The sequence below is a fragment of the Actinia tenebrosa genome, unplaced genomic scaffold (assembly GCF_029948245.1).
Source record: "Actinia tenebrosa isolate PJP-AT-01 unplaced genomic scaffold, QUT_ActTen_1.0 PGA_scaffold1__47_contigs__length_23844297, whole genome shotgun sequence".
In the NCBI taxonomy this organism is placed as follows: Eukaryota; Metazoa; Cnidaria; class Anthozoa; order Actiniaria; family Actiniidae; genus Actinia; species Actinia tenebrosa.
Genome location: NW_028292578.1, coordinates 14,758,462 through 14,785,477, shown reverse-complemented (window position 1 = coordinate 14,785,477; position 27,016 = coordinate 14,758,462). Strand labels below are relative to the sequence as shown.

General features: G+C 39.5%; 1 protein-coding gene and 1 non-coding gene across 2 annotated transcripts in view; one reads left to right on the top strand and one right to left on the bottom strand.

Moving 5' to 3' along the window:
- Positions 1-7: 7 nt before the first annotated feature.
- The window catches only part of LOC116293578 (uncharacterized), a 32,663-nt gene continuing 5,654 nt past the window's right edge, over positions 8-27,016 (bottom strand). The window contains exons 6-39 of the mRNA XM_089032529.1: positions 26,554-26,663; positions 25,983-26,066; positions 24,866-25,035; positions 23,601-23,799; positions 23,184-23,292; positions 22,581-22,654; positions 22,125-22,213; positions 21,099-21,277; positions 20,365-20,560; positions 19,951-20,073; positions 19,396-19,478; positions 18,579-18,702; positions 18,079-18,153; positions 17,720-17,799; positions 17,170-17,270; positions 16,335-16,435; positions 15,406-15,479; positions 14,981-15,095; positions 14,305-14,477; positions 13,323-13,429; positions 12,499-12,612; positions 11,856-11,925; positions 11,427-11,542; positions 10,769-10,934; positions 10,179-10,294; positions 9,391-9,559; positions 8,863-8,975; positions 7,426-7,621; positions 6,493-6,607; positions 6,118-6,191; positions 5,584-5,668; positions 4,989-5,122; positions 3,946-4,098; positions 8-3,274 (exon numbers count right to left, since the gene is read on the bottom strand). Of these exons, the coding sequence (XP_088888655.1) occupies positions 3,162-3,274; positions 3,946-4,098; positions 4,989-5,122; positions 5,584-5,668; positions 6,118-6,191; positions 6,493-6,607; positions 7,426-7,621; positions 8,863-8,975; positions 9,391-9,559; positions 10,179-10,294; positions 10,769-10,934; positions 11,427-11,542; positions 11,856-11,925; positions 12,499-12,612; positions 13,323-13,429; positions 14,305-14,477; positions 14,981-15,095; positions 15,406-15,479; positions 16,335-16,435; positions 17,170-17,270; positions 17,720-17,799; positions 18,079-18,153; positions 18,579-18,702; positions 19,396-19,478; positions 19,951-20,073; positions 20,365-20,560; positions 21,099-21,277; positions 22,125-22,213; positions 22,581-22,654; positions 23,184-23,292; positions 23,601-23,799; positions 24,866-25,035; positions 25,983-26,066; positions 26,554-26,663 (4,100 nt within the window). The 3' untranslated portion in view covers positions 8-3,161. The remainder of the gene's footprint in view (positions 3,275-3,945; positions 4,099-4,988; positions 5,123-5,583; positions 5,669-6,117; positions 6,192-6,492; positions 6,608-7,425; positions 7,622-8,862; positions 8,976-9,390; positions 9,560-10,178; positions 10,295-10,768; positions 10,935-11,426; positions 11,543-11,855; positions 11,926-12,498; positions 12,613-13,322; positions 13,430-14,304; positions 14,478-14,980; positions 15,096-15,405; positions 15,480-16,334; positions 16,436-17,169; positions 17,271-17,719; positions 17,800-18,078; positions 18,154-18,578; positions 18,703-19,395; positions 19,479-19,950; positions 20,074-20,364; positions 20,561-21,098; positions 21,278-22,124; positions 22,214-22,580; positions 22,655-23,183; positions 23,293-23,600; positions 23,800-24,865; positions 25,036-25,982; positions 26,067-26,553; positions 26,664-27,016) is intronic.
- Positions 6,685-6,758, top strand: Trnan-guu (transfer RNA asparagine (anticodon GUU)). Its single transcript has one exon. It is a non-coding gene; the product is annotated as a tRNA-Asn (tRNA).

The following is a 27,016-nucleotide window of genomic DNA, read 5'->3' as shown; positions in this document are numbered from 1 at the left end:
CACGATCAATGTTTTTTCAGTTTTATTTCTAAATGTATCCTGGTACCACGTACCTATTAATACTACAGGCCTTAGCTTTACAAGCGTTTAATTAGAAAGCATTTATTATTCTCATTCAATGCATACCACTTTACTCCCTAACTACAGGCTCAGTACAAGCTTAGCCTCGTTTTAGAGCAAGTCATTGACAAGAATGTTTAACTTGTATACACCTATTTCAATAAACGTTGTCATGCCGAAGGCGATAGGCAATAGGCGATAGGTCATTCCGACATGGAAATGGTTTCGTTGAATACAAAGGACATTGAATCAGTCCCAACGCTAAGGTCCATGTTCTTGACGAGAATAAGAAGCAGAAATACAAGTCATTCCAGCTATTCTTGGATCTTGGAATGAACTCCTATCGCTTTGCGCCTATTGCCTATCGCCTTTGGCGACGACATTTATTGAAATAGGTGTGTATGTCAAATATCTGTTGAAATACCATTGAGTTTTTTTAAATGGTAACTACGTAGTAGAACGGTTAAACCCGTGCAAATGAGTCAGCGGTCATGAAAACCAGTGGTAGTCATTGAATGAAAAATATATTATTAACAAAGTATAAATATAGCCAAGTTACGACAAAATATAATACCTTAAAGCTTGGTCACATGAGTAAATACGAAATTACATTATCACTAAAAAATTTAGGAAGCCGAGTTATGCGTCAACGCAGTAGCTTGAATGTGATTGGATGCGATCGAAAAATACCGTGCCGGGGAAGCCAACAAAATAATTTTGCTGGACCATATGAAAAGCCTTTTAAGTGTTAAGGAATATCACATTAGAATGAATTCCCCACAAAGCTATATTACGTCAAGACGTAAATTAATGATTTTTTTGGTCATGGCCGAGCAAGGCATTTAATGAGAAGCCAATTTTATGTCAAGGAGATTCTGCTATTGCACATTATTGGACATAGTCTGCTCCGAAAGGATCACCACCTTATCGTGGTAGGGCAGTTTGTGCGTCTCTATGACCCCTAGAGCTATGACGGCGGGAGTGATGCACTCCTGGCAGGGCCACCCATGCCGAAAAGGTCGAAGGATAGAGACCAGACGAAGAGTGATCCAGTGGGGTTGGGGTGTGGGCTAATCCCCTGAACACGGAAAACATCACTGATTATGGAAAACTAAATCATGAAGGGCCTAAGTTCCCAAGGGAACGAACAAAACTAAGCAACATTATTGGATATACGACATACGATTTGATATAATGCCTTACTATAATAGGACAACACAAAACATTCCACCCACAAGACATTTTTATGCCAAAATAGATAACCGCATTCGAGTATTGATTGGAAAAGACGTAAAATCAAAAGCCATTTCAATGTCAATCGAAAGCCATTTCAATGTCAATCGAAAGCCATTTCAATGTCAATGCGTGCCTTTTCGTACTCTACATTGATTGGACAAGAGGTACACATCGATGTAATGGGACAGTAATCGTTTTTAAAACTTTTTTTATCCTCATGTGAGACTTCTTTCAATCCCAAGGCTATATCCTAGAGATCATCGCCGAGTTTCATATCGAGAGAAGGGGCTGGGGAGACAGGAAAACTGTTGACCAGGCTGGATAACATAAACATTTCTAATATTTGTAATGCAGCTCGATTTTAACCGAATGAACAAAAGTCACTGGGAAATTTACAAGTTCGTGGCATCATTTTCACGACTGTCTAGTTTCAAGCTATTCCTCCCACGATATGACACTCGACACTGCATGGGGTGCCTGTGGCTACTCTTCCTATTGACAGATTATCTGTAACGTGCAGGGGGAGGGGAGGGAGGAATGATTTGCCGAGATTAGTAAGTATCATGGATACACGCCCGGATTTTCGAGCTAAATGTTCTCTACTACGAAAATATTACATACGCTTCTAATTTACAGCTTCTTTCTTTAGAAAAACTAAATTTTACTTTAAACTACACAAATTACTTGTTCTCCGTTAGAAGATGAAGATCTTTAGACGGTACTACAAAATACGACCTTGATTATTTAAGTTCAAACATGACGTTTTCATCCAAACTAGACCAGAATGCATCATAATGGCTATATGAGAAATTGTTTTAAGAAAAAATAGGTCCAACTACTTTATACTAAGAAAACTTGAGCTTATACTTTGAATATCGGTAATGTTAATTGTCCCAAGAGCTCAAATGTGAAGAATACTGGGAGAATAGACGTTAAATAAATACCGTTTGATGTTTCATTCATTTGTGGCATATCGCTTTGTACTATACTATGAATACACTCTATTGAAGAATTGTTGTCGGGTTCAGAAACATAGGACATAAAAGCTGAGACCGAAATGGCACATGGGAAATGACATATTTATATCATAATTTATTCATTTGTGTCATCCATGCAGTCCGTTTAGAATTCTAAACGCGTATTCAGAAGACCTGCGTTTGAGAGCCGTTCGGGCTCCGCATTTTTATAGGTTGCAGCGTAGACGAAACCGCTTATTTACTCCCCATGTGCCATTTCGGTCTCAGCTTCTATGTTCTATGTTTCTGAACCCGACAACAATTCTTCAATTGAGTGTATACTGGTATACGATCATCGGATAGCTTAGCTTTGTACTTAGCTTTGTACTTATCTAAAGCCAGATATTTCTTGATTTCACTTGACGAGTCTTTGCCTATCTCATCAGCTGAGTTTTACACCAGGTCTAATGAGGTTTTTTTTAAATAGGCCAAGGAAATAAGGATAGTCCAAGCATTGTGAGAAGTCACTAAGGATCGCCCTTCATGGTCTCTTAAATATCGAATCCTATCGAATACAATCAAAGTCAATAGAGTACAAAACGATGGGCCACACATGAAGTAAATTCCGAATCTCCGTTAAAAAAGCAAGTAAAATATCCAACAGCTAAGATAACTCTAAGCTAAAAAAATATCTACCAAATACCTCCTTAAACTAATTTAGACCTATTATCACGTGATTAATCGAGCCAATCAGAAACCTCACGTGTTATGCTGAGCTAAACCAATGAGAATCTAGGAGACAGTCACGTGTTTTAGTTGACCAAATAAAATCTAAAATTGGAAGCCAAACCAGTTGTCACCTGTTACGCTGTTGTAAACCAATGAGAGCCTAGGATCAGTGGTCACGTGTTAAATAAGGGCCAATTCGTCATGATCTCCAAGACGCATCTTTTCCTCTTTAACATTCTTACTCCTGTTTTTACTTTTGCTGTCTTTATCCAGTAGCTCTCTATCATTGCGTTCTGAAATCAAATTCCAGTAATAATCAAAAAAGACTTCATTTTCGGTCTGGTAGGGAATTTTTACTAGTGGAATGGCAATTTCCCAATTATATATATATATATAAAGGTTATCAGTCAGTTAAGCATCTGATACGGCTGTGTATTTTTACGAGTCACGAGTAAAATTGCACAGCCGTATCAGATGCATAGCCGACTGATAAGTTGTTTATCATATAATTCTGCAAAGAAATGCTCATAATCCCTCTAAACTCTATCGTACTAGATCGCGAGCAGATGAGCAGTGCTGATACGGTCTCATATCAGGCATGCTCTTTTTCCATATCACGTACGTTCTTTGCAAAATGATCAATGAGATTAATTCATCTGATTGATACTAATAGCATGAGTAATAAAATATTCTTTGGTTGATAACACATGACGGGCAGTGCATGTTTGCCTGTCATTGTAGGCTGGTAACGAGATTCATGAGATTCATTCAGTTTATTGTTACCAAGCAATAGTATACTCTCTGGTTGATAGCACATGACGGGCAGTGCTAGCCTGTCATTATAGGCTGGTAGTGAGATTCATAATATTTATTTAGCTGATTTGTACCTAGCAATTGGTCATTACTAGATCTATAATGCTGTAGCCAATCAGACTGCACGATTTGCCATAGTCATAGAACTTACCGTCAGTGACTTCCCCGGGATAAATAACGTTGAGTTCGTCATCTCGTGCTCGGTATATACTTGATGACATTGTACTGTAATGCCTCTCTAGTGATTTATATTTACGATAGTAGAACGCTACACCAAACACCAACACGGCTAACAAGAGAAGACCTAAGAAATAACGGATAAACCTTTGAAAATTACGTCCAAAAAATGTGGCAAGGAATTGCAGTTTTTAAAGCCCTTTGCCCTTTTAAAGCCCTTTGGCACACTTTTGAATGAAAGAATGAATGAAAGAAAAAAAGACTTGATCAAAAAACCAATCAATAATAGATTCTTATTGGAATTCTTAACGGAAAGGATAGAGGAGAAGGAAGGAAATAATTGAGTAAAGGGATGATGGAGGAAGGAAGGAAAGAAGGAAGGAAGGTAGGAAGGAAGCAAGGAAGGAAGCAAGGAAGCAAGGAAGGAAGCAAGGAAGCAAGGAAGGAAGGAAGCAAGGAAGGAAGGAAGCAAGGAAGGAAGGAAGGAAGGGATGCAAGCAAGGATGCAAGGAAGGAAGGAAGGAAGGAAGGAAGGAAGGAAGGAAGGAAGGAAGCAAGGAAGGAAGCAAGGAAGGAAGGAAGGAAGCAAGGAAGCAAGCAAGGAAGGAATGAAGCAAGGAAGCAAGGAAGGAAGCAAGGAAGGAAGGAAGCAGTCAAGCAAGCAAGGCAGCAGGCAAGCAAGCTAGCAAGGCAGCAAGCAAGCAAGCAAGCAAACTAGCAAGCAAGGAAGCAAGCAAGGAAGCAAGCAAGGAAGCAAGCAAGCAAGCAAGCAAGCAAGCAAGCAAGCAAGCAAGCAAGCAAGCAAGCAAGCAAGCAAGCAAGCAAGCAAGCAAGCAAGCAAGCAAGCAAGCAAGCAAGCAAGCAAGCAAGCAAGCAAGCAAGCAAGCAAGCAAGCAAGCAAGCAAGCAAGCAAGCGAGCAAGCGAGCAAGCAATGAAGGAAGGAAGCAAGGGAGGAAGCAATGAAGGAAGGAAGGAAGGAAAAAGAAGGAATGAACCAACTGTTCCTCCATTCTTACCTACAACAGTCAGCACAATAATAAGAGCAAGATTTTGTGACTTGCTCGATTCTTGTGTACCAACTCGCTTGCCTACAACACCTGGAGCTCCAGTAGTAGGTCTCTCAGATGCTTTGCCGTAGACTCTAAGTACCCTGCAAGTCATACAAAGATATATTATAATTAAAATATTTTTCAGTCAAACAAAATCAACGAAGCTCCAATCAGTAACCTGGCGAAAGACTGAGGGGCAAGCGCGCGCGTACAGGCCAAATCCAAAGGAATCCCACTTATTAAAATAGGCCATTGATTGGCCATTCGGAGCTTTACTGTAGACTTGGAGCCTCCCTGGAGCAACAGAATTTCTCAGAGGAGTACTTTGACTTTTTTTTGGCCACAACCAAGACATGGAAAAACCTATAGTAACATAAATTTTATTATGAGTCGTTCGTTAAAATTGAACAAAACAAAAACAAAAACCGGTAAATATTCAGTTCTATACTTCTTTCTTTCCTTTTTTAACATAAATTTTTATGCCAACATTTCAGACAAAAATGTGGTTGTTTTATAGCCCAAAACGTCTTATAAATTGGAGGAATCCCTCACTGATACTTACTTCACAGATCCAGTTACTGTTTTACCCGAACCAACAGAGAATGATGAGGAATTGAGAACTGTGATGACTTGATCTACTGACTTCCCTGGAAAACAAGAACATTTTCATGTCAAAAAAGTAAGTTTGAATGGACAACTAAAACAGCTTTGAGTAGAAACGATACGACAAATTTATACGCAGCGCACTGTATTTTATCGTAGCCTTAACTGACGCGTGATTTGTTGATTCATTTGATAAATGTTACAGTATGTCGTACCGCACACACGCACGCACGCACGAACGAACGAACGAACGAACGAACGAACGAACGAACGAACGAACGAACGAACGAACGAACGAACGAACGAACGAACGAACGAACGAACGATCGAACGAACTGTGCTGTCCCGCGATTCTTTGACGGTAGTGTGTTCAAGCATTATAATTGGATAAATAGTAATCTCGCGCGTTGTGATTCGTTCAAAGGATGTCGTCAGGAATTCCGTACCGTTAACATGTCGTGTGCCGTAAAGTGTAATGGCTTCATTTATTTACCGTTAGCTATGAGGATTGGTAAGATTTCGAACTCTACAGCAATAGCTTTGACGAACAATGCTGCGACCCGTTCTCTGTGGATTATAACAATCAAAAAACTTAGAACTTGATAATATCAGTTTTTGGACAACTAAAGACACTCCAATTTATCAAACCCTGAAAAACCTCTGGGATGATCTAAGTCAGAACACGACTAGCGCAGGGATCAAATTCAAATTTACAGTGTTAGGTATTTTTGAATCTCCCTAGGTGTAGCAAGGGGAATTGGGTAATGGAATGGGAAGGGGAAGGTCAAAAGGGAATGCCTGACCTGAGGGGTGGAGTGGGAATCGTGTAACACAATGATTCGATGTTTGTTTTATTTTCTTTACTTACGATGGTATACGAGCCTGTCTCCTTACGGCGTCGATGAAGTCATCCGGGAAGCTGTCCGCAGCAGTATCCTTTTGTCCTTGGAATTGTATTTCTAGACGCTTCGTTCCTTCCAGAGCTTAAAAGAGATGGAGTTACATTAGTAAACAATAAAGACATTTAATACTTATCTTTGATAAAAACACCTCATATTACGTCTCCGTGGCGCAATCGGTTAGCGCGTTCGGCTGTTAACCGAAAGGTTGGTGGTTCAAGCCCATCCGGGGACGTTTTTTTTAAATTTTTTCTTCGTTTAAATTTCTATTTACGTTATTATTTACCGTCCTCCCTTTATTTGTTTTTAAACATTTAACAAATTTCATTCTTTGCTTCTCAAAAAAAAAAAAAAAAAAAAAAAAAAACGTTTTTCACCTCCATATTGTGAACTTTTAGTAGTATCAAGTACCATCATCATCATCATCATCAAGTACCATCGTCATCATGATCATGATCATTATCAAGTGTCATCTTCAATGCCAAGTATCATCATCATCATCAAGTATCATTGTCATCATGATCATTATCAAGTGTCATCAACATTATCAACATAATTTTCAAGGATCATCATCATCATCAAGTTTCATCGTCATCATGATCATTATCAAGTGTCATCATATTTATCAACATCACTATCAAGTATCATCGTCATCATCATTATAATCATAATTTTCAATTATCATCCTCATCATCAAGTTTCATCGTCATCATGATCATGATTATTATCAAGTTTCATCATATTTATCAACATCATTATCAAGTATCATCGTCATCATCATTAACATCATTATCATAACTTTCAAGTATCATCATCATTATCAAGTATCATGGTCATGATTTATCATTGTCATCATCGTCATCATCATAATTATTAACATGCCAGTTCGGGTAAACTTTTACCTTGTTGTGTGTACTGTTTGGCAGGCTTGCTGAACGACAAACTCTGTCCTGCTCCATTCTTTGACCTCACAGAAAACGAGTACTCTGTTTTGCTGTACAGGTGTTTGAAGGTGAACGTCAAAACGTTTCCAATAATATTTTGATGTTTACCGACTTTGTCACCACTGTCAGATACACTTGTCTTGCCCCAGGAGATCTAATTCATAAAACAATAGTAATAAGCAACTATTCGTCGATTGATAATGATAATGATTTAAATAATGATTTATGATTTGTATAGCGTCCTTTCTAAAAGATATAATCAAAGGCGCTTTACATTGAATTGTGAATAACAGATTGCTTTATGCAATTTACAAGCATGAGAGATGGTTAGTATGAAGTGTGGGCACTGAGGGTGGTCACTGCCAGGGTTTCTTTACGTCCTCCGTGGTTCTTTTACGTCCCTCCTATGTTGGTTAGTAATGATGAGTGTAGAGAGACGGGATCGACATTTAAAGTGGTCATCCGAGCCACTTGAAAGTCTAACCATTTGCAGATGTACTTACAAAGGCAGCACTTTCTCCTCAGTTATTTAAAGACCCTGAGTGTTGGTCTTGCTGGGACTCGAACCACGACCTCCCGCACGAAAGTCCGATATTCAACTAACTGAGTCAACCGGTTGGCGGTTCACGTTACATCATTGCGGCCTCTCGGGGGAGCGTTGGTGCCGTTTAACAAAATATTCCTTATTAGCATCCATTGCCAACGGCAGCAATACGGCCGCCATGTTTTTTTGTCTTTTGACTCTCTTGGAAATGCTTGCAACTCATCAATTCCAGAGAAGGGTGAATAACAGTAGTGCACTTAACTCGTACATCAAGTATAAGGGAATTAACAGACAGACAGACGGGGGGGCAGATACAAAATAACAGACAGACAGAAAGACTTAAAACAAGACCAAAATAGAAACACAGAGAAAAAGACATACACGAAGAAAAACAACCAATAATCCCCTTGCATGTGGTGTCAAATGAGCTCACTTTGGAGGACAAAACAAAATAATCTCCTGAGAATTAGAAACCTATTGTAATGTCCTCCAAATTGCTGCATTATTATTTGCTACAAGGGTTCTCATACACGACTTTCAAAAATGGCCGCCAAACTCGGTTGGGACTAGGGACAATTGAATGTAAAGCGAGGTAAGGAAGGCCTCATTAGTAGTCTCGACTCAGTACGATATTTTGTGTCAAAGTCATTCACCCTTACTTCAAAAGACGCTTAAAAGAACTCGAATTGGTGAGATGAATGACTTTGACACGAAATGCCGCACTGAATAGACTTAGTTTACTAATGAGCCCTTACTTACCTTCCATTCAATTGTCCCTAGTCCCAACCGCGTTTGGCGGCCATTTTTGAAAGTCGTGTATAGCGTTATCAATAATAACATTATGTAGTTACCATATATCCAGTAATTTTCCCGTTGGGCTTTTGTGGCTGTGACCATGATAGGCGGATCGTGTTAGATTCTGGTTTGACCAACTCCGCGGTAACAAACTTTGGAGCATCGGGGACTGGAACAGACAAGATGTAACAAATAGTGTCAAACTAGCACAGGCAACCCACGCATGGTAAACCTGGAAAATCGCTGGACAGATTTTTTCGTTTGGTGACAAAAAATAATTATTTCTAACCCTACTGAAAAACCGCCGTAAAAGTAAGTGCAAACCTGTCCAAACCAAATATAATCAATCAAAATCAAGCTTTCAAAAAGAGTTATGTGCTTGCTTTCGATCAAAATAAAAATTAGGAATCGGGAATTTTTATTTTTATTTTTTTTAATTATTGGCAAGTCTTTTATTTTAACACATGCGCTCTTATACTGGAAATCCAAGAAATCCTGGTCTCAAAAAATGGATTATGCCAGAGCCCTCGTTCTTCGCTGCAGGCCTGAAGAATCGCAGGCTCTGGGTACGAGATTGCACTTACTTTCTTCTTGTGTCATGGCACTGGCTCTATCACTCGGTTTACTAACACCAGCACTATTATTAGCCACTATTATGAACTCATATCTTGTGTATGGTTCAAGACCGGTGACCTCGTATGACGTCTTGGAGGGAGGGACTCCAATTGGTTTTTTCGTTGATGGCGGTAAAAGCTGAGAAACAGATAGCAAAACATCAGAAACACAAACAAACCAGTAAATATAGAACCTAGTATTGGATAGACCAAGATGATGTTGACTCCTTTCAAAATAGAACGTTTGCACGATAGCCTCATTGACATCTACTACCAGACTCCCTTGCACACTTTCTTTTGTTCAGTTAATTAGTACCAATTGTCTTACTATTCTCATGAGGGAATACAAATTTAAGAATTTTGCGAAGCATTACGGTAGTTGGAGTCAAATGACGCCATCATGCAAACGGCCTTTGATCTATTATCCTATTAACATAAATTCTATAGAGAAAAAGAGTGATTTCGATCTCTAATATCTTGCTAGACTTATATCCAAAACAATTTATTTATATTATTTCAAAATAATGACTTCTTTACCTTGGGAGTTGTGTTTCCATATTTCAGACCACGTGTCATTCTCTTGAGAATAAAATTCTTTGTTTGAGTTGCATGCACATACGTGTCTTCTCATGCGCAACAGTTAAACAAAGAAATAATACTATAGGGAATGACAAGTGGTCTGAGATAGAAAGACATTACAACTAAGGTAAAGAGGTCTATTTTGCAAGGGATGATGTATCGCGAGGAGAAAACTAAACCTGATAGATGGCATAGTTGAGGAGTTTGCCATTGGGAGATGACGGAGCCTCCCAACGTAGCATAATGATGCGAGAAGTCTTTGCTGTGGCAGTGAAGCTTCTTGGGCTTGTTGGCACTGGAATAAAAGATATTTAACTAGTTGACATATGACTATCATCATCATCATCATCAACAACATTATCATAACCATTACTATAATTTTTATCATTAGCAGCTGCAAGATTCCGATCATCCTCATCACCATCATCATCACCATCATCGTCGTCGTCTCCATCAGCATCAGAATCATCATCTTCCCCACCGCCATCATCACCATCATCATCATCATCAGTCATCATCGTCGTCATCATTACCATCGGTATCATCACCACTATGTCATCACCATCATCATCACAATAATCATTTCCAACATCATCATCACCATCATCACCATAATCATCATCGTTACCATCACCACAATCACTAACAACACCTTGATCATTACACTACAGTAATTATAAAATTTACGATATTTAGAAGATGTTGCACTACGTACTGTCAAATACTATCTACTTTTAATCTATTATTTGGTTCAAGACAGATGACTTACACATAACCCTAACGGTGATGTATAAGCTAGCTTTGGGTCCTTCTCCCATGACGGAGTACGCTGATACTTTGAAGTTGTAGGTTTGCCCTGGATTGAGATTGCAAAGGAGCTTTGTCTTCTCGCTTGTCGTGGACCTTAGTTGATTGTTTACGTATAATTTGTAACCCTGGTTTTAATAAAGTGCAAACATTTCATCAGTTTAATAGAGTTTAATGTAATTAGCCATGTACCAATAGCCATCCCGAGGTTGAGGGAAAAGCTTGGTCGAGTAGACATTGCAGTACATTGTGGAACTCTTTCGGAGGTCATTTCCAAGATGGTGACTATTTCCTCCCCAATGTTTATCAACAAATTTGTGAAAATAATACCAAATTTATTTTTTACTCAAGCTAGACCACAAAGTACCATGCTCGTCTATCTTCCTGCGACCTCCATAGTTTTAAATATCCGAGTGTTTGGTTTCATTTAAAAAATACTAACTGGTCGACAGCTCTAATTTGATGGACTTGAACGAAGAGGCACGCAGTGCGAGTTATTCCTAAAACAGGCTCGTAGACAAGCAGCGATGCTGAGGGTGCAGGGGGTGGGGGAGTAAACTTTATAGCAAAGGAATTGACGATAAGTATGTCACATTGCTTTGTATGCTAAAAAGGCCTACCTTGGCTGGGAAGAGACGCTGTTTGTCGGCGCCCATATATGGTGCCTCCCACATCAGAAATACACAAGTCCCGTTGTTCGTGAACTGCTTGAAATTACGTGGTGGGTAGCCTGGTTCTGGAAGCGAAAAGAGAGAACATTTTCAGACATAAATTTAGTCTATTTATTTATTGCCAGAACAATATAGGTGAGTCTTTAGTTTTTTTTATTATTACAGTATTATCATTTGGGGGGGGGGGGGGGGGGGGGTAATTGTTTGGGGGGTAGGGGGGAGAGAATGAGGGGAAGAAAGAGGGGGGAGTGGGATGGGGAGGATGGTAGAAGGAGAAGGCCGAGAGGTTATTTTTTTGTATTTCACATGTCACTGAAAAAAAAAACCTTGTCTGTATTCAAGTATGAGGAAAACCATATTAATAGTATTTATCCTTACTGCTTATATTAGATCTGACAGCCAAGGGTCCTTCAGGGGAGCTCTCACCAAGGGATGATACAGTAATCATCTGACAAGCAAGAACAGTCAAATATTATGTAAAGTAACTGAAAGTATACTCGAGGAATGGGTAGTATGGCATGACCCACTGTGTCCCTGGGGGGGAGGGGGGTACCCTGCCAGGATTTGGGCAGGGGTGTTCTGCTGGGATTCTGAAAGGGGTACCCTATTTATGACAAAAAAAAACAACACAAATTTGTAGACCCTGTTTATGACAAAAATATAATTTATTGCACTGAGTTCCTGTTTCAATAATTATGTTATTGTTGTTTTTTTTTTGACGATCATAATAACCAGTTTCGATTTTGTCACATGTTGCATACTAAGCACGAAATGCACCATGGGGGGATGTGAATCCAATCAGCGAAAGGTCACAACGATATGGAATTTTACCAAACTTTGTCTGCACCTTTTTCTGGCATATTGTCTTCTGTGCTGCCATTATTTACATATGAAATATCAGGCTTGCTATGCAAAATGCAACTACAGTGCACTGTAAACCTTCACCAATTTTGTTTTTTATTGCTATACGTAGCTGTACTTAAGGCTAAAGTCGCTGCTTAAGCGATGAACTGATATTTACCTCGAAATAGTACACAGTGTCTTGTTTTAGTTTGTCAAATACAACTTTTCGTGTCGAACGATCTACGACTTTGGTCATTCGGTTCTGTAAATCAGGCTCTGGCCACCAGCGAATCTGGGAGGAAAAATAATAATAATAAAATTTCTGTTCTTCTACCAAGCTTTTTTTGTTGAAAAAGAAAAAAAAAAAAAAAAGAGAGAGAGAGAGAGAGAGAGAGAGAGAGAGAGAGAGAGAGAGAGAGGGATGTACTGGATTATTCCTTTGGCGGGATGCCTGTGGTAGGTCGATTAAAAAGACACAGCATTCTCGTACCCAGTTCCTAGTCTTATAATCTAAGAATAGTAGGGTCTGAGTGGACTGAGTGCGAGGATGAAATACCCGAGAGAGATTGGTGACTTGGTGGTCTGAAAGAGATTGGCGATAAGTCACCAATCTTCCTCATCTACATTTTAACACAGGGATTTTGTGAAGGAAGGGTATTCCTTTTCCAATGATGATGATGATGGACAGGATGGTCACTACCAGGGTTTCTTTACACCCTCGGTGGTTCTTTTACGTCACCCCGATATTGGTTATTAAGTAATGATGAAGCGTGGAGAGACGGGATCGACATTTAAAGTGGTCATCCGAGCCACTTGAAAGTTTGACCATTTGCAAATGTAAATACAAAGGCAGCACTTCCTCCTCAGTTATTTTAAGACCATGAGTGTTGGTCCGTCCGGGACTCAAACCACGACCTCCAGCAACAAAGTCCGATGCTCAACTAACTGAGCCGACCTAAAAACATCGATCCACAGGTATCCCGAGGACCAACTTATACAAACCTTATAACTTGTGACTCTCCCATAATCGTTATCTGGCGGGCTCCACTCTAATCCTATCGATGTACTGCTCATAGCATAGCCTCGAACGTTTTTGGGTTTGGCTGGTGCTAAAATGACAATCATAAAATCGATGTATTACAATTCATTCCGTATGTTAACATCACAACAACACTGAAATATCCATGCAAAATTTTGTCAGTTCGGTTTGAAAACTTTAACAGATTTCATGTCTGGAAAACGTAAGGAAAAGTGAGTACCATGCGACCGTATCATGTCCGAGCAATCTGATTGGCTGAGCAGTAGGGTTGCAGGTTGTGACTGGTTTAACGGTTGTCAATTCGGACCATGACCGTGCTGTATCTTTTAACAGTCTACGAAATCTACTCTAATGATTGCTGTAGTTTTTACGGACACCTCTATATTAAGGACACCTCTATATTAAGGACACCTCTATATTACGGACACCTCTATATTACGAACACCTCTCTATTACGGACACCTCTACATTAAGGACACCTCTATATTACGGACACCTCTATATTACGGACACCTCTATATTACGGACACCTCTATATTATGGACACCTCTATATTACGGACACCTCTATATTACGGATATCTCTATATTACGGACACCTCTATATTACGGACACCTCTATATTACGGACACCTCTATATTACGGACACCTCTATATTACGGACACCTCTATATTACGGACACCTCTATATTACGGACACCTCTATATTACGAACAGATACTTCGATCCTGGCAAAATTACCATACATTCTTTGTTTCATAGACCTGACCTCCATACTAATGATTAAGGAAACCTCTATATTACGAACACTCTTTTCTAGCCATTTGGTGTCCGTATTATAGAGGTTCCACTAGCTGTTAGGCTGGATGGACAGAAGGATGATTCCAGCTCTTAATGGGAAAAAAAAACCACTATATTTCATACAAATATAGACCTATGTCTTACCACTGGCATTAGTTGTAGCACTGACGATATCCGAGAAAGGCCCATCTCCAGCAGAAGTAAAAGCCATCACTTTGAAGTAATATGTAGTTGATGGAAGAAGGTTAATGATTTCTTTGCTGAACTGGATGCTGGAAACAGCAGCAGCCTCTGTAAACCCTGATTTGGTTTTGACACTGCAAGAAGAAGAAACAAAGAAATAGACCTCACGCGGGTTGCGACCATGTTGGCTATCTTTGGACAAACACGTGTACTCCTGGGCCAAAAGTGAAGCTCATAATATTATACATTAAATAGGGTCTGGAAGGGTATTTAAGGGAGGTTGGAAACGAATAAAGTATAGCGCGGGATCCAGGAAACTAGAAAAAATCTTACGTGATTTGGGATGGCATCGGCCGTGAATCGGGAATTGACTAATTCAGTGTCTGGGATGTGGTGTTTCCCCCCCTGATTTTTGATCTTCGCGGGAAGTGGTATTTGGGGGAAAATTGTGCGTGATTCGGGGTCCGGATACCCCTTCCAGACTCTGATTACACCAAACGTTTTCCATAATGGTAAACGAACTTTCTCTTGACGACTCTTTCTGAAAATCAAGTTTTTAAAATTCATTTTCTTTCTTCTTTTTTAAAAGTAATGCTCGTTGTGTGAGGATCAAGCCTGAGCGTAAGCCTAATCTTACCTTTTAAACACTTTAAAGCCAGTGATATACAGCGAAGACTCCAGCGGTGGCTGCCAGCTTACAAATACAGATGTTGGGCTTTGTGCTTCGGCCTTGACTCCTAGCGGTGTGATATCTTTTTCAACAAAGTACGAGAAAATATCGTTAAAATTGACTTGACTATAAGAGCTAGTGATTTTCCAGTTCAGTTAGCTTTGCCCTGACTTAGATCAGCCCAAAGGTTGTTTCAGGGTTCGATCTGTGAGTTAGCCGTGCCCTGACTTTGATCAGCCCTGAGGTTGTTTCAGGGTTCGATCTGTGAGTTAGCCGTGCCCTGCCTTTGATCAGCCCAGAGGTTGTTTCAGGGCCCGATCTGTGAGTTAGCCGTGCCCTGACTTAGATCAGTCCAGAGGTTTTCAAAGATTTTGTGGTGTATGGTGTCTTACCTTTAGATACCGACACAATTTGTTTCTTCTTAGCAGAGCCAACCATGTTCGAGACCTTCACATCAACGTCATATCTAAAGACGAAAAAAAAGCTTTAAGGACAAACATCTCGCACTCACGTGTCCCTATAAACAAGTGATACAAAAATCATTACGTAGAAGACGAGTAAGGCGAGCCCGGCTAAGGACACGTGACGTACCTGTTTATACAATATTTTTAGCCATTATTAGGAAATGCGCCAGTTTTTTTTTTTTGGAGCAAATCAGTGTGCACATTATGTCTAAAAGGGGCCTTCCCCCTGGTTGAGTTGAAAGGCGCGGAAACACGGTGCAACATTGCACGCAACAAATTTGAATCGGGGTGACACACGTTGCAACAAAATCACGCAAAATCGCTTGTGTCAGCCTGCTATGCTAAGACATTTGGTCAGCGGGTATGGATTTGGTGCAAGGTGATTGGCTGGAAATTTCAAAATGTTGCACGCAATGTTGCAAGAGTATAGTGCGATTCAACTTTAGATTCGTTGCATGCAATGTTGCGTGCAAAAGGTTCCAGGGGTAGACACACGAGGCAACAGTCATTTTGCGTGCAATGTTGCACCGTGTATCCACCAGCTTCCCGGTTTTGCGCCGACGGTATTTTGTATTTTGAGGTCTAAACACCATTTTCTTTGAAATTATGAAGCCCAATTTCTCTAAATCATTTAGAATTTCTAAGCCAATTTTTTTAATTTACAACGCAATTAACAAAAACAATTTTAATCAATTTTATTAATATATTTACTTCAACTTACCAGGGGTTATGCGCCTTTTCAAATTTTGCATGAAAATCTATGTCATGTATGTTTTAGGATTGAATGAGAAAAACTACATAGCTGATTTTGATCAGTTTTTCCACTTTATATCCCTAGATCAAGCTGCTATACTTACGATATCGACTTGTTGAAGCTATGGATAAAAATTGCTTGGAATCCTTTCTGCATGCTCTTTCCATTAACAAACCATTCATACGTTAGATGGCCGGCGGATTCCTGCAAAATCATGCATAATTAGAAACTCCATATGTATCGAGAGTAAGGATTAGGCGTCGGGATGTACAGACCCCTTGCATGTGACGTCAATGTGGCTAAATTTGGAAGAACAAAACAAAAGAATTTCATTCTCCTGAGAATTGGAAATCTATTGTTATGTCCTCCAGATTGAGCTGCATTCCGACGAGCTGCAAGGGGTCTATAGCAGACTATTTTTGGTGAGAAGGATCAAGAGAGCATAATTAAGATAGGGATACTTGTTAATAACGCGCGCGCCATGTAAATTCCCGGTTTGGCTATTTTTAGTAACCGGATGCACTTTAAATTTCGACTTACCTTGCGTGCTTTATCAACTTGCGCGCATGCACTCTTTTCTTTTATTGTTTTGATCGTTAAAAACGAAACGGAAAGAGCGCGCACGCAAATTGATGACGCACGGGAGAAGAGTAAAGCGAAATTTAAACTGCATCCGGTTACCAAAAATAGCCCAACCGGGAATTTACACGGCGCTCGCGTTATTAAGAAGTAACCCTCTCTTATTTATGCTTTCTGGGAAGGATTTAGTGAGTTCGCGTTCCTTTACGCGCATTAATCGCCTTCCTATATTCCATTGCGAATAGGAAGAGTAAATCTAAATGACGACTGAGTACGAGTCTAGATCGGTATATATTGAAAGAACGGATATGGCGACTGTTCAATTCAACCAATCACAGCGCTTGATGTAACAGACTTACTCGTGTTAAACCAACAAGATTAGCCAAGAAGGTGATGGGTTGAACGACTGTTGGGTCTACTGGGCTGAAGGTCACGACCACGTTGGATGGTTGAAGCGTTTCTGGAAAAATAAATGTTAGAAATTAAGAGTGATCTGTCTTTTCTTCCTTATATTCTTACTGCTGATTTTGGTTTCTTTTAATGGTGTCATCGTTTCTTATTCTTTCCTTGCCGTTTCTTTGTTCATTCTTTGATTTTTCCTTTATGCAGTCAGTCAGTCAGTCAGTCAGCGCGTCAGTCAGTCAGTCAGTCAACCAGTCAGTCAGCCAGTCAGTCGGTCAGTCAGTCAGCGCGTCAGTCAGCCAGTCAGTCAGTCAACGCGTCAGTCGATTGATCAGTCGGTAAATCGGTCGGTCAGTCGGTCGTTTAGTCGATCATTCAGTCGTTCCGCCAGTTGGTAAGTCAGTCAGTCACTTGGTAGGTCGGTTGGTTAGTAAGTCAGTTGGTCGGTAGGGCAGTCACTCGGTCGGTCATTCGTTTAATCAGTCAGTCAACAACCGTCATCCATACCTTCAACATAGACTTCAACTCTTGCTATGAGAATACTTTTTGTGTTAGTGGCAGTCACAACTACAACATAATGTCCAGACCTACAAAGAGAACCGAAAAAAAAAGAAGAAAATGATCTCTTAAAATGACATGCTATGTTGCGCTTGCTGGTAAATCTCTTGGAAGGGACTGTTCTGAAGGGAAAGTGCAGAGATATCCAAGGAACTAGAGAGAGCTAAGAGAAAGTAGGTGGAGGTGGAAAGAAGATGAGAGGAGAAGAATGGGGAGGATTAAAAGGGAGAGAGATTACTAAAATAAAATTTATGACCATTAATAACGAAAATATCTTAATGCATTATGTAAACAATATGCTGTCTTACGTTTTAAACTTGTGAGTAACAACAGCAGCATTCTTTCCTATTCCGGTAGAGCTTGTATCATCTCCAAAGTCCCACCTAATGATCGACAGTAATAGCGAGGAAGAAAACTGTTAACGAGAGATGCTAAAACTACAGGAAGCCAAGCCAACGATTATTGAATTCACTTTGATTTAGTCTCTCAATCTCCTTTCTGTATTTAATGCAATCTGTAGAACTACTCATATGTTGAAATATATATAATATATATTTTAAGGGAAATAGGAAATGTAAAACACCTATGAAAAGTTAATTTTACCCACTCCCCAAACTCAGTTGAAATTTGTTATCGTGTAGAAATTATTTGAGTAATACTAATGACAGAGGTATTTATTTGGTCCTTCAGATCTTAAATGGAGGACAAAAATGTAATTCCCTCCCCTCCCCCCTCCCCCTAAAAATGATTTGCCACTAGGCACTAAGTAGTTTATTACAGGAAAAATGGTTCTGAGGACATGGTTTACCTGAAGTTGATGTTTGGTAGATATGCTGTCTTGGTAAAAGATGCATTAAAGGTGACGGCGGTGTTTGGTGCCACGCCTAATGGCTTTTTGGACGGTGAGGTGGAAACAACTAGACCAGACAAGTCTAGGATAGAACGGCACAAAAAAATGTCAGATTAAAGGAAGGGCCACATATAGGAAAACAAGCCTTCTAGATCGCTATTCTTCCTACGACTTCAAGGTAAGTTGTAGTGCTAAAAGTCCACAGTGAAGAATGTTCCAAGCAATATAACCCTTACATCTGGGTTGCTTTCCATCTACCCAAAAAAAAAAAATTCTGTTTGGAAAACCAAATGGTGTGTGTTATTTCGATCAGAAATTTCCACAAGACCCAGTCTTCGGATTGAGGTCATTCACTTTTCCCGCTCTTTTCGGTTCTTTTGGTAGACGCGTGTACCATTTGTCGTAAGTCAAAGTTTCCCGCTCTTTTTGGTTCTTCCGGTAGACGTGTGTACCATTTGTCGTAAGTCAAAGTTTCCCGCTCTTTTCGGTTCTTCCGGTAGACGTGTGTACCATTTGTCGTAAGTCAAAGTTTCCCGCTCTTTTCGGTTCTTCCGGTAGACGTGTGTACCATTTGTCGTAAGTCAAAGTTTCCCGCTCTTTTCGGTTCTTCCGGTAGACGTGTGTACCATTTGTCGTAAGTCAAAGTTTCCCACTCTTTTCTTGTCATTTTCAAACGAATTTCCAACCAGATAGATTGGTTTAAATGATAAGCACCCCAGTTCCCATTTAGTATTACTACTTGAGCTACAAAAGGCAAGAGGAAGAGCTGTTTTACCTTCGACTGGGCAAGGAGTATCCACGGGAAAGAACTTGAAATCTTCACCGCCGACACATGTATCACCGGGAATCTTCCTGTAGCTGTAAATAATGATCAATGATGATAATAATAATGAAGATGTAAATATTATAATTATGATGATTGGTGTTAATGTTGATCATGAGAATGATGGTGATGATGATCAAGATCATGATAATGATGATGGTGATGATGATGTGATAGTGATGACGGTTATGGTGATGAGGATGATCATGATCATGGTGATGAACGTGATGATGATGATGATGATCGTGATGATCATGATGATGATTAGGATGGTGGTGATGATGATCATGACGATGGTGATAATGATCTTGATGATGGTGATGTGATAGTGATGACGGTTATGGTGATGAGGATGATGATGATGATAATAATGATGATGGTGATGATGATAATGATGGTGATCATGATGGTGATCATGATGAAGATGATCTGATGATGGGGATGATGATGGTGATAATGATGGAGATGATGATGTTGAACCAAGTTCATATAATTTGATGGTCTTACCCACTAGATCTCTTGTACGTACTGCCCTCTTTACAGTCTTTAGGGATGAGATCATTATTCAGGTCTTCCCTTGGTACAGGGACACAATTGGGATGAGACGCGTTGCGCTCGAAACCAAAATCACTGAGAGAGACAAAGTGAAGGGAAGAATAATGTCAGTACGATAGAGGATTCATGCATGTCTGCCATGGATCCAGAATATTTCAAAACTCAACCTCTCCTTAGAACTCGCTATCTTGTGGTGTTATAGAGGAGGTTTACAGGCATCTTGAGATAAAGTAGCGATTGTGCTACCTCGAGGTAGCGAATCGACTTCTATTAGTAGCGAATGTGCAGTAGCGAAAGTGCAAGGTAGCGCAATTCCTTCGTTGGATTTTCTTGTGCATATTCGATGATAATCACTACTATACTTACCACTCATAATCAGATCGAGTGCAGGCACATTTATTGATGGACTTTACATTTCCAATGTAGTTGTTTCCAAGGTAACAAGTCCTGGTCCAGTTGCGGATCATATAATGCTCTTGTCTTCCCAGGATGCATCTTTCATACCCAACTCTGTCATCAGACGGGATCCACTCCATAAAATCTTCACTCTGGCAAGGCGCTCCTGAAAGAAGCAAAGTTAATCAATTTTATATGTTCAATCATGTGATCATCATAGTTGACCATGAGGTCAATCACGTGCATGATCACATGGTCAGTCACATGATCAATAAGGTGGTCTACCATTGGGGGCCATCACGTGTTGTATGACATAGTCAATCACGTGCATGATCACATGGTCAGTCACATGATCAATAAGGTGGTCTATCATCGGGGGCCATCACGTGTTGTATCACATAGTCAAACACGTGCATGATCACATGGTTAGTCACATGATCAATAAGGTGAACAATCATTGGGGCCATCACAAAGTGTATGACATAGTCAATCACGTGCATGATCACATGGTCAGTCACATGATCAATAAGGTGGTCAATTATCGGTGGTCAATTATCGGGGGCCATCATATGCTGGACACGATAACAACTGGCTTTAACTCCAAAGTGAAGAAAATAAAATTCATCATTGATTTATAAGAAGATGAAACCGAAGCATTTTGAGAAAGACTTTGTGGACAGGGCTTATATAATAAAGATGAATACCTAAAGTGCTGGTCATGTTAAAATGATAGATTTTCCAAGATTTCTTCCTTCCACTGGGTGTCCCGTAAACCAGGAATACTGGTAGCTTCTGGTCATCTTGTGTTATGATGTCTTGAACAAGGATGTTTCTGGGGGAAAACTGCGTCACCTGCCAGTTCTCGCCACCATTTACACTATATCTGTAGGTAAATAATACACCCAATAAATATGATTACTTGATTCAGCCGAGAAAATTTCATTCTTACGACTTGGCTGGTTAATAGTGAAAAAGGGAGGAAAAAGGAAAGAGAATAAGGAGTCTGGCGACCAGGAAGGGGAGGGAGGGAGTCAGTCAGGAAAGGGATGTAAGACAGGGAAGGGAGGCAGGCAAGAAGGGGAGGGGGAGGGAGGCAATCAGTCAGGAAAGGGATGTAATACAGGGAGGGGAGGCAGGCAAGAAGGGGAGAGGGGAGGAAGGCAGTCAGTTAGAAAAGGGATGTAGGACAGGGAAGGGAGGCAGGCAAGAAGGGGAGAGGGGAGGAGGGCAGTCAGTTAGAAAAGGGATGTAGGACAGGGAAGGGAGGCAGGCAAGAAGGGGAGAGGGGAGGAAGGCAGTCAGTCAGGAAAGGGATGTAGGACAGGCAAGGGAGGCAGGTAAGAAGGGGAGGGAGGGAAGGGAGACCACAAGGAAAGGGATGTAGGACAGGCAAGGGAGGCAGGCAAGAAGGGGAGGGAGAGGGAGGGAGGCCACAAGGAAGGGGATGGAAGACAGGAAAGGGGAAATCGGGCATGAAAAAAAGGAGGAAAGGGAATGGAAGGGAATGGAAGGGAATTAAAGGGGATGGAATTGAGGGGAGGAAAGGAGTTTGTTTGCCTTTTCATCTTTTTAAACATTGGCAACAGCGTTTGCCCCTTATTGGAGTGAAATAATGAGATTGATCAAACTAATTTAAAGATCTAGAGCAGTTCAGTATCGTAAATCTAACCATATTCATATCATTATAACTACAGTGTATTGATCACATTATCATTATAATAGTTACTTACTTCAGGGTTTTGGTGTAGCGCCTAAAGTATGTAGCGACTATGACTCCACCATGGTCACCGAACGAGTACTGATGCTTTCCTCGGAGCACCTGAACAATGATACAAGATACAATTAAGTAAGTAAAGGTACATCATTGTGTAATGGCACATGACAGAAAACAAACAGTTTACAGTTAGAGTTAATTCCATGGATTAACAGATTGTTGAGATCAATAGATGGAGTAAGTAAAGGGATGGGATGAATGGATGGATGGAAAGATGGATGGAAAGATGGACGGAAGGATGGATGTAGATGGATGGATGATGGATGGATGGATGATGGATGGATGGAAAGATGGATGGAAAGATGGATGTAGATGCATGGATGATGGATGGACGCTCAGACAGATGGATGAGTTGGATGGATGGATGGATGGAAGAATGGATGGATGGATGGACCAGTCAATTGCTACATACACGTTTCCAGTTGAGTCCTCCATCAGTTGACATGAACATATCAGGGTGAATCTTGAGATTCGTACTTGCAACACCTATCAGTCAAATAATGAAAAGTGTTAGTTTTGTGAATGCACACATTTGACAGAAACCTTACTTTCCATCAGGGCCCAGTTGCACAAAGGGTTGATAGTGCATTCCAACAGATTTTTTTTTTCTAGTGGATAAATTCATTGGAAAACAGCATCAACTTATCCACTGGATAAGGATTTATCCCTCAGATAGCGCTATCCACCATTCGTACAACCAGGCCCAGTCAAGTGTGTTGAAGGTGCCTGCTTAACGAGATAAATGCGATGTTATTGGAGTGTTTTTTTAATTTTAATAAAATTTAAAACAGTTTGTAAAAGCACTACCCCAACTGACAGTGACCTCTGGGTCATTTGCCTGTACTCTATGAAGCAAACAAAACCCGAATTTTGTAGCTTATAAGAAGAATAATCCTCTTGGAAGCAACAAGAATTTTTAATTTTTGACTAGAATTAGAAAATATGTAATTGTGTTACGACCATGTCCATGTCTCATGTTGCCGCTACTTGTCATTTAGTTTGTATGCAACCTTACCTAAAGCCATGACAAGTCCTGGCGCAGAAGTGCTGGACAGAAGATCTTCTGATGGCGAAATACGATAGACGCTACCGTAAAGCAAATTGAAATGAAGAGAACATGATGGCTGGAAAGACAACAGGAAAAGATACACATAAGGACATTTTTTCAAGGTTTACATCTCGGGAACATCAAGCACTAGGTTACATCACAGGGTATCTGTCAAAATCAAGGGTGTCAAGCTGGCATAAGGGTAGTACCAGAGCTTTTCACCGCTGGGGATTTAGGTTAGATTCTTGGGCTTGGCATTAAAAGTTCTAGCAAATGAAATTTCAATTCAACATGCGAGTAAAACATACCCTGAAATTGATCACCCAGGAAATTGTTTCAGGGTAACAATAAAATTTGAAGGCTCGTTAATCCCAAACTACTTACCAGATAACAATAAATTGGCTGGTTGTTGACGTCTCTTGTGGGTGATCTAATTCTTCCCCATGATCCTCCTTTGTTGTATGTTATCAAGGAAAGAAGATGACGTCTCCCCACAGGGCCTGGAGTTAGTTGGGTAGCAACGTATACTCCTCGCATAGATTTGACTTTGTGGATATCGACAAATGCGTATGTGACCGTAGTCCTGGTAGAAAACATCAATCACAGGCTACGTTTAGGATTTCACAAAAAATGGGTATAAAAATGGGTACAAAAATGGGTACAAAATATGGGTACAAAAAATGGGTACAAAAAATGGGTACAAAACATTTTGTGAGCATCAAAAAACTTGCATGCATAGTTTGCAAAACTAGTTAAGCAAATCAAAAAACTATAATCTTCTTTTATATGTAAAATGATAAAAAATACCTATGGTAAAGCGTGATTTTTGATTGGTTAATGCATGTGCTTCATGAGAGCACACAGCATGTGCGTTCCGAGATCTGAAATAGGTGTTACGAGACAAAATGAAATTTTTTGTGCTTTTATGTTTTCTGGGTAAAAATATGAAAAAAACACATTTCTGACTCAATGGTCATGCATTATATTTCAAGGTAAAAGGAAACTATGTTGTTTGGCTGTGAATATATTACATTTTCAGCGTGTTACTCAGTCTCAGATTTCAGATCTCTGACTGACAGCGTTTTTTAAGCGTTTTTTGAAGTAAGTGTAAACATTTATAAATAAAGCAAAGAACAAGAAGGCTACTGTATGCGATTCAATAGGATCAATAATAATCAATAATAATCAATAGGATTTCTATTGTTTTATTTTGACAGCAGGACCGACACAAATACTCATTTGAAATCACACATACAAGTGCAAATGTGCAAAAACAATTTGTTGCCCTTATCTCATGCTCCTTGTTGCTGTGAATTTCTCGCTCAGGATATATTTTCTCAAAAATGTCAAATGATTCTGGCTCCGAATTTTAAATGCTTGACTGCAAATGATTAGTATTGACCATGAGTTGACTGTGTGTTGCAGTCAAGCATTTGAAATTCAGAGTTGAATTAAGTCCTTGGACATTAAAAAAACCTTTTGACTGAAGTCCACCAAAACAAAATAATTTTTCTCAATTTTTGTGATGAAAGTCTAGCTGGTTGTGTGTGACTGGGAATCATGGGAGGGAACAGCATTGCTAATAATAATAATCATGATGATGATGATGTTGATGATGATGATGATGATAATGATGATGATGATGATACCTGAGCCAAGGAGAAGAGACATCAGTGTATGGGTTATGGTATAGCACCCTGGGTATGGACAGCGTGTACTTTGTACCACCGGTGTTCGAGATGTACATGTTGGATTCGTTTTTTTGGTGGTTTATGATCACAAACACTTGGTCATCAACAATATCGAACACGAAGTAATCCTGGAATGAATAAACAAACGTTTGAACAAAGAATTGTTATGACAAGTGGTGTAATGAAGAGTCATGGAGAGGAGAGGAGAGGAGAGGAGAGGAGAGGTTTTGAAATAGCTTTATTGGCATGACCTACAATTTACAGGTATTGCTAAAGCATTAAACATTAACAGGAATTTTTTGTTATATTTTACAAACACATTGTACTAAGAAAAATATCTATATATCTATATCTATATGTAAAATAACATATTAAAAAATATAGGTATAAGTATTACAAATATACTAAATTATAAAATCTTAATTGAATGGTAATAATAATCAAAGATAAATTTATCAAAAGTAATCATTAATAAATTACATCAATTATTTTGATTCATTCCTAAGAATGAAGCATTTGTATATAAACTTAGAAAAATAAAAAATAACCTTGTCATTGGTAGAGATCATTATGTTACGAATTATGTTAAGATCTTTAAAATTGTCAACAGAAATTTCAGAAATTTCAGGAGTGGAGAGGAGAGGAGAGGAGAGGAGGCAATAATGTACAGAGAAAGATAAGGGATGGTAATTGAAGGAAAAAGAGAGGAAACAGAAATAAACGTTAAGAAGATGGGGCGTGAAAGGTTCTATTCAGGGTCATGCTATTTTAAAGCCAAATTAGTATTTCCAACTTACACTCAAAACCATAAGGATCATTATATAACTGTACTTTTGTCAAATAATTAGGGAATGAAAGTAGTAGATCAAGAGGGAAAAATGGAAAAAGAAATAAATAAGGAGAAAAAAGACAAGAAAGAAATGAAAGAAAAGAAAGACAAGAAGAAGGGAAAGTTAATAGCAGGGAACAGAAGGAAAATGGAATGCAACACTCAGAAGAAATTTTAAAAAAGCTTATTGCAGAAATTGACATAAAAATCATTTAAAAAAATAAAATACTGTTAATCCCTACATACCCGATTACTCTCTGTGACAGGAAACTTAGTTTCTACAAAACTTTTCCTGTTATATGAAACCATTAGCTTTATCTTGCCACCATACTGTAGAAAAACATAAAATAATTGGCACGTCAGTGGCCTGGTACGTGCTACAATTCTTCTATAATTATTTGAAGGCACATTTTTTGTTAGTACACACTATGAATCTTCTATAATTGAAGGTTCAAATTTTCTTAGTACTTGCTATAAATCTTCTAATTTGAGGGTACAATTTTTCCTAGTACATGCTATAAATCTTCTATATTTGAAGGTACAATTTTAAGAAATTTAAGGGTGGTGTTATGTCACCTCTAGGGTCTCAGCTTTGATTCCTGGACTCAGCACCATGTGAATAGAGCTTGTTAAGGTCTGTCGCTTAGCCTTGACCTGACTTTTAGTTAGATTAGCCAGGTGGGGTTGGGGGGGGGGGGGGGGGGGGGAGGGGGTGGTGGGATAGTGGGCCCAGCATCCCCATCCTCACACTGTAGAAACCTAAACATCACATAGTTACATGATAAGTTTGACTTTGGTTTTGAAGGAAATAACTTACTGTCTGTGTGGCAAACATATAGTTTTTCATGACTTCAAATTCATCAATATTGTCCAACAATGTTCTATTGTTGGCACTATCATTGAATTCTATTGCAGTAGATTTGCCACCTAAAACAAGGATCACTCAATCAGTGAGTTTATCAATGAATCAATCATTCATAATGTCCATCTATCTGTCTGTCTGTCTGTCAGTCAGTGAATCTCACATTTACACACAAGTCATGTGAATCTGTCACAGGGCTCGAAATAGGAATTTTTGTTAGCCTGCCATAGTAAAGGAGCATGGTGTAAAAGGAGGTCATTCCAGTACATTTTGAATGCCATTTTATTATTCATTTGGCAGCACATTGCTATTTTTGCCTGCCAAACCTGAAATTTGGCCTGTCATTTGGCCATTTGAAGGCGGCTATTTCAAGCCTTGTATCAGTCAGTCAGTCTACTGGTATCCATTATTTTGTCCG